The 17,831-nt window shown below is 52.0% G+C and overlaps 1 protein-coding gene across 2 annotated transcripts in view; it reads left to right on the top strand.

Annotated features, from left to right (window-relative positions):
• Rnft2 (ring finger protein, transmembrane 2) overlaps positions 1–17,831 on the top strand; it is a 59,404-nt gene that overhangs the window by 3,309 nt on the left and 38,264 nt on the right. For both annotated transcript variants that reach the window (XM_037198650.1, XM_028878804.2), the window contains exons 4-7: positions 4,493–4,962; positions 7,569–7,645; positions 10,922–11,022; positions 16,635–16,788. In XM_037198650.1, the coding sequence (XP_037054545.1) occupies positions 4,493–4,962; positions 7,569–7,645; positions 10,922–11,022; positions 16,635–16,788 (802 nt within the window). The remainder of the gene's footprint in view (positions 1–4,492; positions 4,963–7,568; positions 7,646–10,921; positions 11,023–16,634; positions 16,789–17,831) is intronic.

Below are 17,831 nucleotides of genomic sequence, written 5' to 3'. Positions count from 1 at the left end.
CCCAGTACCTGGGAGGCAGAGACAGGGAATCTCTGGGCAGCTTACCTGTCTAGACGAGTGGGAGTCAGCTTGCTCTGGGTTCAGTGAGAGACCCTGCCTGAAGAAATACAATGGAGAGCTGTGCTCTACTCAGACTTTGCTCCTCCTCATGCAGTGCACAGGTCAAGGATCTAAAGGTCAAGGATCCTACTAGGCTCCACCTCTTTTTTTTTTTTTTTTTTTAAAGATTTATTTATTTATTATGTATACAGTGTTCTGCTTGCAGGCCAGAAGAGGGCACCAGATCTCATTACAGATGGTTGTGAGCCACCATGTGGTTGCTGGGAATTGAACTCAGGACCTCTGGAAGAACAGCCAGTGCTCTTAACCTCTGAGCCATCTCTCCAGCCTTAGGCTCCACCTCTTAAAGGCCCACCGCCACACACCCCATGACTCCTGCCTTTACAGTCCCTCAGGGGACTTTCTCCTTCGACCTAAACCACAGCAGAGAGGACACCTTGCAGTGGCGACTGACACAGAGTAGCTGCTATTGTCTTAGGACAGTTCTCAAACCCCGCAAGATGGATCCACACGGATCGTTGCGGCTCAGATGAGTGATCGTTCCTGCTGGGTTTTCATACATAGAGACGCCTGGCCTCTGTTAGCTGCTACAAAGCACAGGGGCCGGCCTGCCTCTTGCCTCACAAGTTGCATCTAACTTTCACCAGCGTGAAGAAGGCTGAGAAGTCCAAGGTCAGGGAGCTGGCGGATCTGTACCTGCCGAGAACTGCCGCCAGCTTCCTAGATGGCTGGCTCCTTGTTCTGTGAACCAGTGAGTTTATTGGGGCCACTTTCTGGGGACCTTGAGTGATTCCAAGGCAGCTACAAATACCAAAAAGCCCAGCCCAGCAAGGGTGGGGATCACAGAAGCTGCTACCCCAGCATCCTCCCTTCAGGGGACCTTCCAGCACCCATAGATATACATGCCAGCTCCTTCCAGGACCACATGCAGCTGTGGGGGCACAGGAGGCAGGCAAGTGGGTTGGGGTCTGATGACCTCCCCGCGTTTCCCTCCGTGAGCCCCAATCTTGTGTGGATTGGGTGCAGCTGTCCTGATTTCAGGACGGGAGCAGCCACACCTTTCCCCAGTCTCGGGTACTCTGTGTCACAGACGCAGATACCAGCGGTGGCATCTTTAGCAGGAAGCAGCACCTCCAGGTCTCAGTTTCTCCAGCCATAGAAAGGTGATTAATGTCACAGTTGCTGACGGATGAAGGACTGTGTCTTCACAAACACAAGGACACACAGACGCAGCGTCTATCTTAACCGTTAGCTTGCTTATGGAATCTTCGGAGCTGAGGACAGCTTTGCTCTCAAGTGAACCCAGACATCTTTGGGGGCAGAAGCCATGGCCGAAAAGCTACTGTCCACCGGGCATTAAGGTGCCACTGTTAGAGCAGCCTGAAGATGAAAGACTAAAGTTCAGAGAGGACAAGTCCTTTAGTGAAAGTCACACAGCCAGGAAATGGCAGGGCTAAGATTAGACCTGTGGTCCATTGGTTCCCATCCAAATTTGCGCTTCAACTTTTAATTACACGACTTATTTATTTGGGTGGGGTGCCGGTGTCATGGCATGCGTGTAGGTCAGCAGCTTGTGGGAGTCAGTTCTCTCTCTCCACCATGTGTGAGTCCCAGGTATCAAACTCAGGTTGTCAAGAGTTGTCCGTAGTCACCTTTACCTGTGGAGCCATCTCATTGGCCCCTTTGAGACGCCGTAGTTCACCTTCTCCAATTCAAGTGGACCCGGTCCCTGGCTCTCTTGGCTCCCTAAGGTGGTGCTCTTAAGTGGTTAAGTTGGAAGTGCAGTTCCAACCCCCTCCCCCCAAGGAATATTCTTTCCCATTTTGGCTACAATCCCAACTGGATACAGGAGAGGGGCCGAGGGGAGGGAGGCAGACTGGAAAAAAAAAAAAAAAGGCTTTGGTGGGTTGAGCTTTCCCGAGGTGTACTGAAGTTCCCTGGAGCATCAGGAACTCGAGTGAGCTCAGGGATTGGGGGAGGCTTTCTAGAGTCCCCTGGGATGGTAGGGTCATCTACAGCGGCCTGGGCACCTGACAAAATGCACGCTTTCTGAGCCAAGCCCTTGAAATGCAGAGAAAGCTCAAGTCCTTCGAGACACACAACCGTGGTGCCTGTTGCTGTTGCCACTAATATCGTAAGTATTTTTATCCAGAGCCCCGGGGAGGAGGGCCACACGGTTCCCAGGCTTTGGAACCACCAGGGAGGGGGCCCGGTGGGGAGAGTGATTTGGTAGCCATCTTCAAGCTGTCCCAGGTTTAGGACGATGTACCATGAAGTCCAGCTTGTGAAGGAAACGACCCTGAGACTTCTCCCGACCAACCGGTCCCTGGCCGTGTGTCTCGGTGTCCTGTGTAACATTAATAGGTTTTCCAGGGATAAAAAAGGATTCTGTGGTCAAATGAGTTTTATAAATACCAGGCTCAGGCAAATGCTTTAAACGTTTTTTTTTTTGTTTGTTTTTTTTTGTTTTTTTTTTTTTTCTCTTCTGAAGACGGGGTTTCTTTAGGTGGCTTTGGCTGTCCTCGAACTAGCTCTGACTCTCACTCACTCTTTCAAACAACACTGGTTGAGCATGCTTTGTACAATCTGCATTGTGCTTTCTGGCAGATATACAACAGGGAGTAAGCAGTCACATTTGTCCCTGTCCCTGCATGCTGGAATCTCCAAGGGATTTGAGAAGTCAAGGTACAGGGCCCACTCCCAAAGATTTTGACGCATTCTTTGATGGGTCCAAGCCACCTGCATTTGTCCTGGGATCCCCACAGTGGCACAGCACACAACCAGGATTGAGGGTGTTGGGAAAGGTGGGCAATAAACTAACCACTGAGATCTGTCCCCTGTAGGCAGTCCCTGGGTTTAGAGAGAGTTGGCCACTGCCCTCCCATTGAGGAGATGTGTCAGCTGGCGTCTGATAGAGGCAGGATGAGGTAACCTAGATTCAGTGAGGCAGGGCTAGGGGACAGCGTAGTGACCACAGCTACCTGAAGCTGGGGACCCTTGAGAGGTGAGAAGTCCAGTGTGACATTGGAGTTTAGGGTGCTCATCTGGAACCTCAGTTTCTGTCTGTAAAATGGGAATGCTCTTGGTACCTGCCTCTAGAACTTAGCAGAGTCTTCTGGAAATATAGACTGGGAGCTCCTTAGAGGGCTTTTAGTGTGATAGTGAAATAGTCAAATATATATATATATATGATCAGTAGAGACAGGATGGTACAAGGTCAAGTCCAAAAGCAGCTTTTGGGGGAAACAAGGTGCTTGAGGAAGTAAGCCAGGTGCTGGGATGTGGCTCAGAAGGTACAGTGCTCGCCTCACTCAGGAAGCCCTGTCAGTCCCCAGTACTACATAAAACCTGATGTGGTAGCACACATCCTTAATCCCAGCCCTTGGGAGGTAGAAACAGGAGAATTGGGGGTTCAAAGCCAGCCTCAGCTACACAGCAAGCTTGAGTCCAGCTTGAGATAGATGAAGACCCGGCCTCAAAGATAGATGCATACATGTAAGTTCTTGAGTCGGGACCAAACTGTCCCTCACCAGCCATTCACCTCTGACCAAGTGTCTCTGTTGGTTGATCTGCGAAATGGGGATATTGTGTATACCTAACATAGGCTAGTGGGAGGAGCTGATGAGTCGGTCAATGAAGCACACTGGACCCTGAGCCTTACCACTGAGCAACAATCCCCTGCCACTGCTGCCGCCGCCTTCCCACTTTCTCAAGATAGGGTCTCACTAAGTTGCCCAGCCTGATCTTGAAGGATCCTCCTATCTCATGCCCCCAAGTGCTGGGATCGCAAGCCTCTTAGAGTTGGTGCCACTGGTGACTTCACCCACAGGGACTGGCCATCTTGTGGTGCTGGAGGCTGCAAGGTGCAAGGTCCACTTTCTGAAGTCTTTCCTCCCAACCTGCTGGGTGTCTGTCCTGATCTCTCCGCACAGGGACATCTGCCATACTAAAGGATTGGGGTCCACTGTTTAAAGACCCTGCCCCTAAATAAGGTCACATTCTGGGGTTGAGGGCTCAGGACCACACCCAACATTTTGAGGGGAGATAACAGTTGGGCTGGTCACATCATTGGTACTTTGAGCTCACAATCCCACGAGGGATTGCCGGTTCTCTGTCTCATATCTGTTTTTCTGTGGCCAAAACAGACCACTCCAGGCTGGGTGAAGTTATAAAGAGAGGTGTGTCTCACCTCTTGTTCGGGATGCATCTGGCCATCCGGTTCTTTCTGGTTCACTCCCTCTTCCCATAAAGCTCCCAGGATTCAATCCTGGGGGTTATACGTGATGACCTCATCCAGTTCTAATTGTGCAGACCCCCACTCCCCTCCAGACACCATAGCGGGGTTAAGTCTACACCTTCCCGGCACAGGGATTAAACTGCAGCGTGAGCTTGGGGCCAGGTCTGACATGGGCTTTGCTATCCCATCCTGCAGAAGCCGCAGCCAGGCGCTCAGCCCCGAGGCCAGCGTGGATGAAGGTGGTGTGTTTGAGAGCCTGAAGGCAGAGGCGGCCTCCCCTCCCGCGCTTTTCTCAGGCCTGGCAGGTGGCCTGCCTGCCAACCCCTTCCCAGCAGGCCTGGTCCTGGGCTCCACAGGAGGTGGCGGGGACGTGTTCATCCCGATGCCAGCCACCAGGGACGAGGCCGGTGGCCGCAGCACCGAAGGCAGCACCTACCACCATCGCCAATCCCACCACCACTTCCACCATGCTGCCCACCGCGGGGGCTCCCTGCTGCAGCACGTGGGTGGGGACCACCGTGGGCACTCCGAGGAAGGGGTGGACGAGCAGCCCGGGACTCCAGCGCCCGCACTGTCCGAGCTGAAGGCTGTGATCTGCTGGCTGCAGAAAGGACTACCCTTTATCCTCATCCTGCTGGCCAAACTGTGCTTCCAGCACAAGCTCGGTGAGTCCCAGTGGGCGGGCCCTGCACTCCAGGGAACGGCTGGGCGTGCCCAGGGCCAGGACCAGGCAGACAGTAGAGGAACCATGGTGCACTCGGCTTGAATGCATACATGGAGTTCTGAGTCAGACCTGGGTTCAAATGCCAGCCCGATTGTATGATCTTGAGCAGGTGACCTCTCTGACCCTCAGCTTTCTCCTCTGTCCAGTGGGGTTGAAATAGAAACCTCTTTAGCCAGTATCTCAGTCGGATGGGAAGAGCAGCGTGTCCTAACTAAGAGCTCAGGCTTCGGGGTCGGAACCAGAGCTCCAGCCTGTCGTTGCTGTAGGACATTGGGCACGTTATTTAACTCTCTGCCTCAGGTCCACGTGTCTCTCGGGGTTAGGTATAGACAACTGTTCCTCTCAGTCCCCAATTCTGTCTGTAGATTCAACCACTTACACACGGGACATTCAGGGAAGGGCTGGGGATGGCTCCAGTGAGTAAAGTGTTCATTGCCACAACACATCCAAATAACCAGAGTCAGCAAGATGGCTCAGCAAGCAAAGGCACTTGGCACCAAAACTGATGACCTGAGTTCAGTCCTCCAGACCCATGGAGAGAACCCACTCCTACAGGTTGTGTTCTGACCATCTCTCTCTCTCTCTCTCTCTCTCTTCTCTCTCTCTCTCTCTCTCTCACATACACACACACACACACACACACACACACACACACACACACACACACATCCCTGACAGAGCCTGGCACGTAGCAGGTACTCAGTGGGATGGGGACTTGTGTAGTACTTAACCAAGTACCTAGCCCATAACTCATCATTTCATGATGGTCTCTGGCGTGTTGATGGTGCTACTCTGCCCTGCAGTACTTCCAGACTGTGACTCGGTTACTTCTTCCCATACAAGACAATGTCTGGGGCCGGCAAGGTGGCTTAATGGGCGAAGGTGCGTGTCTTGCACACCTGATTTGCTGAGTTCGATCCCCAGAACCCAGGGTGGAAGAAGAGAACTCCTGAAGGTTGTCCTGACCCCCACACATGCACGTGTGAGCCTGCATTCAGGCGCTCACACATAACAATAATAATAATAATAATAATAATAATAATAATAATAACCAAAACAACAGAAAAGAAAATCTCAAGATGAGGCCATCCATTGTTTCTTTCTTTCCTTCCGGGCTTTCTTCACTTGTCTCTTCTTTCTGATCCCATATCATTTCTTCTGCTCTTCTCTCAAATCTTCGTCTTTCTATCTCCTTTCTTTCTTTTTTTTTTTTTTTTTTTTTTGTTTTTCGAGACAGGTTTCTCTGTGTAGCTTTGCGCCTTCACTAGAACTGTTAAGTTTGTCGCTGAGGCTCCCCTTGAACTCTCGGAGATCCTCCTGCCTCTGCCTCCCCAGAACAGACATGTGCCGCCATACCTGGTCTTGCAGCTGTGTGATTCCTGCGTGCAGTTGTTTGAGACAAGGTTCCTCTGTAGCTCGGCGGAGACCAAAGCTGGTGTCCCCTGCCGCAGTGTCCTGGGTGCTGAGGTCGTAGGTACGGCAGGTGTGCACCCCGGTACCCAGCGTCAGTGGACTGTATAGTTGTCTTTAATTTACATTTGTTTATTTAATGTGTGTGTGTACATGTGCCCAGAAATATGTACAGTGGCACCGGTTTGGAGGCCGGAGGGCGTTTTTCAGGACTCGGTTCTGTCTTTCTACACTGTGGGTCCTGGGGATTGAACTCAAGTTGTCAGGCTTGGCAGCAAGCCCCTTTACCCGCTGAGCCGACTCCATCCCTGCTTATTGTCTAATCCAAAAGGAAGGTATTTAAAGAAGAAGAGAGGGCGGGGGACCAGAGTCAGCACCCTTCCCTGTTTCTAATGCGGAGAAACACTTCTGTTCGGTCCATCTAAGAATCCTAGAGAACACCTAACTCTAACAAAACAGTCCTAAGCCAGTCCTGTCTTAGCCCCGTCCAAAGTAGCGCAGCAGGGTTTGAAGGTCCTTCAAGTCATTCCCCAGGAGCAAGCCCAGGCTGCAGACTGGCGGACCGTGGTGTTTACATGAGTTGTGGGTTCAGTCCCGTTCTCCCTTCTGCCTGACGGTGGAGAGTTTCACCTCCCTTAGCATTGTTCTGTTTCCCCGTGGCCTCCCTCCTGTGTGTGTATTACAGATAACTCCAGGTTTGTTCTAGAGTTGACAGGGTTATGCATCCCACAGAGTCACTGCTGGAGGTTACCTGTGTGCACTGCCCCTCTGTGAGCTGGGTGCTGTGAGCTGTCTGTCCGTCCATCACACAGATGAGGGAACTGGGGCTCAGAGAGGGCCAGTGACCTGCCTGCACTCACACAGCAGAAGTGGCAGAGCCGGGATTTGAACTCTGGTCTCTCTCTCTGGCCGCTCTCCACCCTCTCCCCAGACGAGAGCGGCTCAGCCTTCTTGCAGATGTGGCTCGTAGCCTAATCCCTGGAAGTCGGTCTTCCTCCCCTCAGTCCTTAGCTTGCCAACTCCAGGGACATGTTGGATGACGTTTTCCAGCATTGGTCAGGGTCTCGGGGCTAGGCTGGAGAGGTCTGAGGGGGTGGAAGCCAGCACGTCCCCCGTGTCACCCTGTGCTTCCCACAGGCATCGCTGTGTGCATCGGGATGGCCAGTACCTTCGCCTATGCGAACTCCACCCTCCGGGAGCAGGTGTCGTTGAAGGTGAGTCCCCCCGCGCGGCTGCCAGAGTGATGGATTTCCATCTCACAGCTCTGCAGACTTGAGATCTGACACAGGGCGGTCTAGGCCAAGGTCAGAGTCGTAGCAAACAAGGTGGAAGGTGAAGACCTACACCCAGGGTTGTCCTCTGACCCCCGCCTCCGCGTGCAAGCTGTGGCCTATGTGCACCTGTAGTTACAAATCTATATGTCTTTTCTCATCTGCACACAATTTAAGAAGACAAAACAAAACAATAATTCAAGACGGGGCGGTGGTGGCGCACGCCTTTAATCCCAGCACTCGGGAGGCAGAGCCAGGCGGATCTCTGTGAGTTCGAGGCCAGCCTGGGCTACAGCGCAAGATCCAGGACAGGCACCAAAACTGCACAGAGAAACCCTGTCTCGAAAAACAAAACAAACAAAAATAATTAATTAATTAATTAATTAATTAATTAATTCTACCCACTGTCAGGCCCACAGTAGGTGCCTTTGAGCTGTAATCCACAGGCTCCTCTCTAGAAAAGGGGTTCCATTGCTCCCTGACTTCGGAGGCCCCGAGTTACGAGCTCATCTCTACGACAGTGGCAAAACAACACATTCTTCTGACTTGAGCTGGTCTCGGTGGCTGCACCGTTAGTCCCAGGGCCCAGGAGGGTGAACTGGGAAGACATGAAGGCCGGGAGTTCCAGGCTCGCTCCCAGGCAGCCCAGAGGGCTGACAGCCAGCAGGCTACAGTGTGCTGGACTACTAAACAGGGCTGTTCGGCAGGCTGGGTGCGTCCCAAGTATTGTCATTGATGATTTTCAACGTGCAATGGGTACATCAGACCATCACCCCGTCTTAAGACAAGGCACCCTACCAACTCAGACCCATCGAGGTGATTAACTAAGATAAAGCGTGGAAGGGGTTGTGCCTGGCCTCGAGGAAATTCTAAATCGATCTGTTTTGCAAAACTGCTTTCTGAGCAGGTGGGCCCTGTGATGGCCCCTGTATTCTGCCCAAAGCATGGATGCATCCCAGGTCCCCTTTGCATGTGAGATCCAGGGCTTGACCCCCTCTGTCTCATCTTCATGCAAACCCTTCTGGTAAGAAAACTACAGAGTGACCCACCCCCATAGAGGGGGACACTGGGGATTGGGCCTGTGCCAACACAGTGTCCTCACCATGGCGCCTGGGCTTAGGTGTTAAGGGCCAAGAGGATACCTAGATCCATGGAGGAGCCTCCTGGGATGCTTAAGGTCCATGAATACACAGATGACATTATGTCTGTACATGCATATTTTGTTTTGAGAGGGTGTGGAGGAGACCTAGTCTCACCATGCAGCCCAGACTGGCCTCTAACCCTGCGTAGTTCAGGCTGGCTTTGAACTTGCAACCCTCCTTCCTCAGCCTGAGTGCCAGGATTACACACTGTACATGCATTTTTTCTGTGAACAGGGCCACAATGACTGGCCTTAAGCTTAGGCATCTGGCCTCTCTTGGTCCTTCGCTTCCTGCCTTTATGGGCCTTCCTAAACTAAGCTGGGACCTGCCATTTATTAGCGAGGAGAAGAGACTGCCGAGTGAGTAAACCTCACTGACAAGAGCTGTCTGTTGGTTGGAGGTGGTGGTTTCTGGGAATGTGCGTGCAAGTGCGTGCCTATGTGCCTGGGTGTGGAGGCCAGAGATCAGCCTCTGTGCACTGTGCGCGGTCTTCCTCCATTCCTGTCCATCTTATCCCTGGAGACAGGGTCTCTCACTGATTGGCCAAGGCTGGCTGCCAGTGAGCTCCAGGGACGCTGCTGTCTCAGCCTCCCCAATGCAGCTACAGGTACCACCACACCTGGCTTCTTCCCTAGGTGCTGGGGACTCAAACTCATGCTGGTGCAGGGTGCACTTTCCTGAGCCCAGCCCCTAAAGGTGCTCCCTCAGTCATTAACCTTGACTCCTGGAATAATGGGAGAGTTGAGATCGGTCTGTCTGCTCTTTCGCTGGAAATGTACACTGCAGCAGAGCACCGGATTCTGGGTCAGGTCTGAGACAGTATGTATGGAGGAGCATTTACTGAAACCGCAAGGAAGGGTCAGTGGGAAAGCTATGATCTCATCTCTTCCAGCAGAGCAGACACCCTGGGCCAGGAAGAGACAGGCTTTGGAGGGCCAGCAGCACAGGGATCTGCCCTCCTCCCCCCCCAGGGCACTGGGACAGGAACATGCCCTTCTCTGCAGATTCTGGACATGTTCTGGGATTGCTGTCAGGCCCAGGAGCTGCTGGGCGCAAACAAAGGAGCCTTTGTGTATGTGAGAGACAGGGTATCACTATGTAGACCAGGCTAGCCTCAAACTCTCAGAGCTCTGCCTGCATCTCTGTGCTGGGATTAAAGGCGTGGCTACCACTCCCAGCTTTCAGGACCTAACTGTTAGCCATACCTTCATCTCGAAGGCATTGATGCCTTTGAGCAAGTTTCTTAACTGCTTTGTTATTAGTTTTCATTTTTACTAACATACTTATTGGGTACATGTCACAGCACACGCATGGAGGTCAGAGGGCACCTTTCAGGAGTTGGTTCTCTCCTTCCACTATGTTGGGCCTGGGGATTGAACTCAAGACCCCAGGCCTGACCGCAAGCTCTTGTGCCTGCAAAGCCATCTCACTGGCCCCGATTTGCTTGTTCTGAGACAGCATCTCACACAGCCCAGGGTGGCCTCAGACTTGATATGCTGCAGAGGCTGACCTCAGACTTCTGATCCTCCCGTCTCTGCTACCTCTGAGTGCTGCTGGGATGCAGGCGTGTGGCACCATGCCCAAAGTTTGTGCCCAGTTCTTAACAACGATGGACACTCATGCCAGGCACTCTAATAGTGTGTGTGTGTGTGTGTGTGTGTGTGTGTGTGCACTCATTCTTAGGAACCTGGGAGGTAGTTGCTGCTGTGGATCTATTTAAGCAGCTTATCCAGGGTTGAGCAGCTCAGGTGGGATGGAGCCAATGGGGTGTGTGTGTGTGTCAAGTGCAAGCTAAGGGTAGACAGCCAGCCCATGTCACTCCAGAGTCAGCTGTGAATGTAAGCGCTGACCTTTCTAGATGGTTCTCCCGGCAGAGATTCCCCCTCCCTGTCACCTTCCGTGTGGCTACTGAGTCCCAGTGAGCTAGAAGGACACCCGCAGCCTTCCCTCACCATCAGCTCTGCTTCCTTTGGAGACAGTGATGTTTCCGCGCTCATCCCAGAACATTCTAGAAAGTTCCACTCCACGCACCACTGGCCTCACAGCCTCCCCCACGGTTCTTTCACTCTGTACACAGGAGAAGAGATCGGTCCTGGTCATCTTGTGGATTCTGGCCTTCCTGGCGGGGAACACGCTGTATGTCCTTTACACCTTCAGCTCCCAGCAACTCTACAGCAGGTGAGAAGGGGGGATCTCCAGGCTTGGGGGTGCACAGCTGAGTGCCGAAAGTGAACAAGGATACCAGCCTCAAATTCCTCCGCTGACACACACACACACACACACACACACACACACACACACACACAGAGAGAGAGAGGACACCAGTGGATATTCAACTTTACATTTTCAGTTGTCACAGGAAGGAGACGAATCAGACCCCATGGAATTAATTCTAGTAATAATTTCATTGAACTATCAGCCTTTTCATAGCTGTGGGTTCTGCACCCATGGAGCAGATACAAAGTACTCGGGAAATGGTCAAGTCTGGACTGAATGGCATGCAGGCTCTGTCCTGGCTGCTGCTACTCCTTGAACCATACAGCAGGACCACTGTTTACATGGCATGTACATGACATTTACATAACATTTACATAGCATTGGGTATTAAGAGCCCTCTAAAATCTGGCTGGTGGGGGTGTGTGAGATTGTTTGCAAATCGTAGACAACAGTCCTTAGATTCAGGCATCTCTGGGGCGTCCTGGAACAAATCCTTCACGGGCACCTAGGGATGACTGTATATCCAAAATATTATTTTGATATACAAGGAAGCTGAGGCAGGAGGACGTTGGAAACTAGTGTGGGCCACAGAGTGAACAACCTTGTCTCAAAGAAGAAGAGAGGGAGGTGGGAAGGGGAGGGAAGAGGAGGGGAGGTGGGGAGGAGAGGAGAGGAGGCTGGCAGAACTGGGGGAGAGGCAGTGATGGTTTATTGTGTAATAGGTTCCGGGCTTTGGTGAGAGGAGACCCCGGTGGAAGTGAGAGCTGTCCACAGTGTGAACGTGCTTGTGTGAAATCTCACACAACTGATCGGGGGAGGAGATTTCCTATTACTCCCGTTTTACTACAATTGGGGAAAAAAAAATCCATATGTCCCAGCATCTCTTCCTGAGGGGGTGGATGTTTTGACAGCAACAGTTTGTTAAGGATAAAGAGCGGAGCCGTGGGCGAAGTGACTATCGCTTCGTCGTCGTAGGAAAAGTGGAAATCTTAGGTTAGGAGAATCTCACCAGAATGTTCTCACGGCAGGATGACGGTCAGAAGGGTTCCTGTTGGGGGGAGGGGGAAGGTTAGACTCCGGACAGGGTGCAAACTCAAGGTGGGCCCTCGACTTGGGGATCACGGTCCCCTCGCTGTGAAAACATGCCTGCAGCAGAAATGGGGAGGGGCGCTTCAGAGCAGTCTTGGGGGTCCGTCTGAGCATCAGCACAGTCACACCCTGCATGGTCCCGTGGTCCATGGTCCGTAGTCCAGGGTCTGTGGTCCTGAATGCTAAGGTCCTACTGAAGGGCAGAGGAGGTGGGGGTTCCCGGCAGCTGGGACCGGTTTCCCACTCAAGCCATCTTCTAGGCATCACCATGGTCCTGAATGCTAAGGTCCTGCTGAAACGCAGAGGAGGTGGGGTTCCCAGGCAGCTGGGACCGGTTTCCCACTCATGCTGTTTTCTAGCCACCACCATGTTCTCGGAAGCAGACTCAATGCCTCCATCAGACCAGGGCAGAGCCAAACTGTCAGCACAGGAGGCCAGCAGGGAGGGCAACAGAAAAGACACAGGGCCAAGACCTTGTCCGCTCTGGTGCCATCACTCTCCAGTTGTATATGAGTGGTTCCCGCAGCCACAAAGCCTTTTGTTTCCTGGTACTGTAATGGAGTCCCTGAGGCCGGGCACTTCGTTTTTGCGACAGGATCTCAAGATGTAGCTGGGGATGACCTTGAACTCTCAGCCTGGCCTACATAGCAAGTCACTCAAAACATAAAAATAGGGGCTTGTGAGCTGGCCCAATGGTTAGAGCTTCCTGCCCCTGTAGAGGACCCAGGTTCAGTCCCCAGCATGCACAGCAGGCAGACTGCAGCTCTAGTTCCGGGAGATCTAGATCACAGATGCTCTGTGGCCTCTGGGAGCACCTGCAGGCAGGGATTGCACATGAACTCATGCGGGGGCGCCCATACATACGCATAAACAAATCTTCAAGATAATAGCAGAAAAATACCAATATCCCTCTTCCTCCCCCTAATATTTTATATGTAATCACTGCTGTTCTTGGTGGTGCCCAAAGGGCAAACTTGTAATCAAGTAACAGGAAATGCATTAACGAGCAAAGACAGTTTTAGAGATGAGTGAACTTGGGGTTTGGTCTTGGGGAAACACTTTTGTATTGCTACCCCACCCACCACTGCCACCACCACTACCACCACCAAAAGCAAAGAAGAGCCATCCAGACAGAGGGGGGCACATACCTGTCATCCCCAAACTAGGGTGACTGAAGCCAAAGGTCAGGATGATGGTAAGTTCAAAGCCAGCCTGAGCCACATAGGAAGACCATGTCTTAGTAGCAAGGTCTACCTGAGGTAGACATCAGCCAGTGAGGTCAGTGCCTCAGACTTGTCCCTGGAGGCCAGGAACGGCCACTGAAGCTGGACCGAGAAGTCCCACAGAGACAGAGCTGTGATTGTGGAAGGGTACTGAAGTCAGCATGAGGAGCTACCAGTGTGGACTCTCAGGGTGCTAGAGTGCGGGCCTTACTCCACACCCCCGGGTTCTCAGGGTGCTAGAGTATGGGCCTTATTCCACACCCCTGGGTTCTCAGGGTGCTAGTGTACGGGCCTTAGTCCACACCCCTTTCTGCCCTTCCTTAGGTTTCCCAGGGATTTGGAAAACATCTCTCTCTGTGTTCACTATGAGTTTCCCAGTGATGGAGGAAGCAGGTAGGAGCCTTGCTGGCCCCTTGCTCAGAGCCTCTAGCCCAGCAAGAAGAGCGGAGAGAAGCCAGTGCCCACCAGCCTGGCTCCGATCCTAGTGCCATACACTGGCTGAGGCAGCATGAGCAGGTGACTCCACCTCTCTGTGCCGAGGCACCCTCAGCTCAGATGGGATACGCTTTACACCTGCTCCGTCCCCCTAGAACCTTCGGGGAAGATGGGATGAGTTGAGCTGAACCAAGTAAATAGCGCAGGGTTGGAATGGCAGAAGGAGCCAAGATGTTTTTACTGCTGTTAAAATTGTGAATGGGATGTTGGAGCGCAGAGCCAACGTGTGGGCCATGGACCGGGACCAGTTTGGAAACTATCTCTTGTCTGCCTGCCGTGAGACAAGCAGAGCAACCGAGCGAGAAATTCGCAATGCAGAGTCCTAGACAGCACATTGTGTCTGCAATGTCCTTGACTGTGAACAGGTGAAATGGATTTACAACGTGCCCGCTCCTGAGCAGGTGAACTGGGTTTGCGTCCTTCCTAATCACGGGTGCAATAGATTTGCAGCTTATAGGATCACATACAGGCAAATGGAATTGTGACCCGCCTGGCACAGACAGATGCAATGGCCGACATCGTGTCTGGTCATGCACAGGTGCCACGGGTTTGCACCCTGAGTAGCTCCAGTGTGTGGCACGGATTCATGGACAGCATTCCTTGCAGCCAGGTGGCCTGGCTGCACATCTACCTCTGTCCCTTGCTGTCGTCGACCTATGCAGATCTCATCTGCTGGACCTGGGATCTGAGGTCCTGAAATAATGGGGCAGACTAAGTCTAATGCTGTAGACAGCCTTACGTCTGTTACAATGTACTTTTATATAGGAATGTAACAAAGAAAGCAATGATCCAAGGAAGGTTGTCTGAGTCCAGAAAAACATGTAAATAAACACCAGTGAGCACTTGCTAAATATCAACAGAGCAGCCCTTTCCCAGAACTTTCTCAGGACAGACTATTTAAACACAATTGTCTTGCACATATTGTAGGCTATGTCTAGGGAAGCATGAAAGCCAGGCAGAGGGCCATATCGAGATTCAGGGCACACTGTGGACAGCACTCAGCACATCCTTTCCCTGGATTGGGTTCTATAGCTGTGTTCTGACATCCAACAAGAATAAACGTCCCATCAATTGAATGTAAATGTTTGTCCCAAAAGGCACAAAATCACATCCAAGAACAATGCAGGGAACAAAATACACCTGAGGTAAAAGGCCCTCTGCCTTTTTTTCCTGGAGCCTCTCTCACGGTTCCCCAAGGCATTGTTCACCATGGGTCATCTTTTAACTGTGTTCAGACACTTGTCAGTTGCATGACTCAACCATGTGCCTCAGTTTCCTTATCTGAAGAATGGGGGTAGACGACAGTACAGGCCCTAAGGGTTACCTCTGTCACCACGGCAAGGCAGGGTCTGTAGTACATCTGTGATTATCCAGGCCTGGCAGCTAAGCTGGGGGAAAGGAGGGAGCCCCGATTTGCTGATGGCACTGAGTTAACTTGACGAGCTTAGATGTGAATGCAGGTCTCTCTGGTTCTGAATGTTCTTGTACAGTCGGTTATCTTGTGACATTAAGCTTCAGCCGTCATCTCTGAAGTGGAGCTAAGCCATGCTCACTGCAGAGCCCCTTGTGGTGGGGGGGGGGGGCGGGTTAATGAGATCCACAGAGGAAGGACCTTAGCGTAGGGCACAGGACTTTCCTCTCCATGCCTCCTCTCTTCCCTCCTTTCTATGAAGACTTTTGGATACGTAAAACTAAAGGGGAGGGGGACAAGATGGGGAGGGGGCAGGATGGGGAGGGGGCACTCAGTAGGCAAAACTCGAGGACCCATGTTTGATTTCCAGAACCCTAGCACCGAGGAGGTGGAGGCAGGGACACCCCCCTGGGGCTCGTTAGCCAGCCAGCCTAACCTGGTTGCTGAGTTCCAGGCCAGGGAATGATCCTGTATCAACAAAAAGGAAAAGAATTGTGGTGGTATTGTGTTCCCCAAAATATTGTGTACTCTAATAAATTTATCTGGGGTCAGAGAACAGACAGCCACTAGATACAAAGGCTAGAAAATGGTGGCACTCACACCTTTAATCCTAGCATTCCAGAGATAGAAATCCCTCTGGATCTCTGTGAGTTCAAGGCCACATTGGAAATAGCCAAGCATGGTGACACACCTTTAATCCCAGAAAGCCAGCCTTTAATCCCAGGGAGTGGTGGTAGAAAGCAGAAAGATATATAAGGCGTGAGGACCAGAAACTAGAAGATTTTGGCTGGTTAAGCATTCAGGCTTTTGAGCAGCAGTTCAGCTGAGACCCATTCCTGATGAGGACTCAGAGGCCTCCAGTCTGAGGAGACAAGACCAACTGAGGATCCGGCGAGGTGAGATAGCTGTGGCTTGTTCTGTCTCTCTGATCTATCAGCATGGACCCCAATAACTCGCCTCAGGTTTGATTTTATTAATAAGAACCTTTAAGATTCATGCTAAAAAGAATGAAGATGGCTAGGCTTCTGAGGGACACCTGAAGTTGACCTCTGACCTTCACATACATGCAGGTGCTCATCTGCACACGCATATGCACCTGGACACACATGAATACATACAACAGAATGCAAACAGAGGGGACCTTTATGATGCTCCAGGCTGATACTGTCATTTAATCCTCAAGGGAACTAAGGCTCGGAGAGATTGAGAGTCCCATCTAAGGTCACAGGGCCGGTCAGTAGTAGATGAAGAAGCAGGTGGGACGCCAAGGTCGGTGTGCTTTCTGGCGGTGATATTTGTGAGGTCCCCTCGTGAGGGAAAGCTGATAAGAACTGATTCTCTGAACACTCCCCCAGCCTCATATTCCTGAAGCCCAACCTGGAGACACTGGATTTCTTTGACCTGCTATGGATCGTGGGGATCGCGGACTTTGTGCTGAAGTACATCACCATTGCCCTCAAGTGCCTCATCGTGGCCCTGCCTAAAATCATCCTGGCCGTCAAGTCCAAGGTAAGTGCTGGCTGCTACCACCCGAGGCCCTAGTCACTGAGACAGCCTGGGGTTCCAGGCACCTCCCAGAGGAGGAGAAAACTGGAGCAGAGCTAATGCAATGCCCACCTTATGCCCACCATGATATCCCTTCATCTGCACCCCTCAGTACGTTTCCTTCAAAGCTTTCCTTGATAGAATTTTCATCTGATTTTACCCGAGGGAGGGAAGCAAAGCCTGTCCATATGCCCGGGTCCTACATCTCTCAGAAAAGGGTGATAGAGCGTTTTTGACTCTGTACATTCCACGAACTCTTTCTGTAAATGTGACTGATCCTCAGAGGGGAAAGGGCTCTTCAATCGATTAGTAATGCCTGCCGTGGGCAAAGGCGGGGAGTGGGAGCAGTGATGCTTTGCTGTGCACAGCAAGGGAAATGCTTCGGGGTGGAGAGTTCTTGAGGAATGGCCTTTAGAACTCAGAGGACTGCCACTGTTCCTCATGCAGGGACAACAGTCTTGAGTGACAACTGACCCAACTCACTAGGGGTCAATCTTTGAGCAGCGTCCTTCCTCTGTGATGTTGAGGTTTTCTTGGATGAGGCCCTATCTCTGTGCCCTAAAACAAGGCCGGCCAGGAAGCATCAAGACAGAGAGACAGGGAAATCAGGAGAGGAGCCACTAGGCATAAAGGAGCCCAGAGCCACCTCTGCAGACTTGCCCAGACCATAATAACCGTGGCCTGTCTAGTGCATGCCATGGTCCTATAGGCACCTTGAACTTCACCCCAAAAATCCAGCATGGCCAGTGGATAGGCACAAGGGCTTCAGCCTCAGGCACATTGGTATCTGGACCCAGCCAGATTCCTCCCTATCTGTGTGACACTGAGCAGATAACAGAACCTCTCTGAGCTCCTCACCTGTCCACCACGGGAAATCACGCCTCCCGTGAAAAGGGCTGACCTTACGGGAACAAGAAGGTGCTTTGCCTGAACCTGGTGCATAGGAAACCGCACACGAAGTCCTTCGTGACACAAGTTCATTGTCCTCCATCCAAAATGCTTGGATC

Source organism: Peromyscus leucopus, chromosome 23 (assembly GCF_004664715.2).
Source record: "Peromyscus leucopus breed LL Stock chromosome 23, UCI_PerLeu_2.1, whole genome shotgun sequence".
In the NCBI taxonomy this organism is placed as follows: domain Eukaryota; kingdom Metazoa; phylum Chordata; class Mammalia; order Rodentia; family Cricetidae; genus Peromyscus; species Peromyscus leucopus.
Note: the sequence above shows the minus strand (reverse complement) of the source record. Positions and strands in the feature narration are given on the sequence as shown.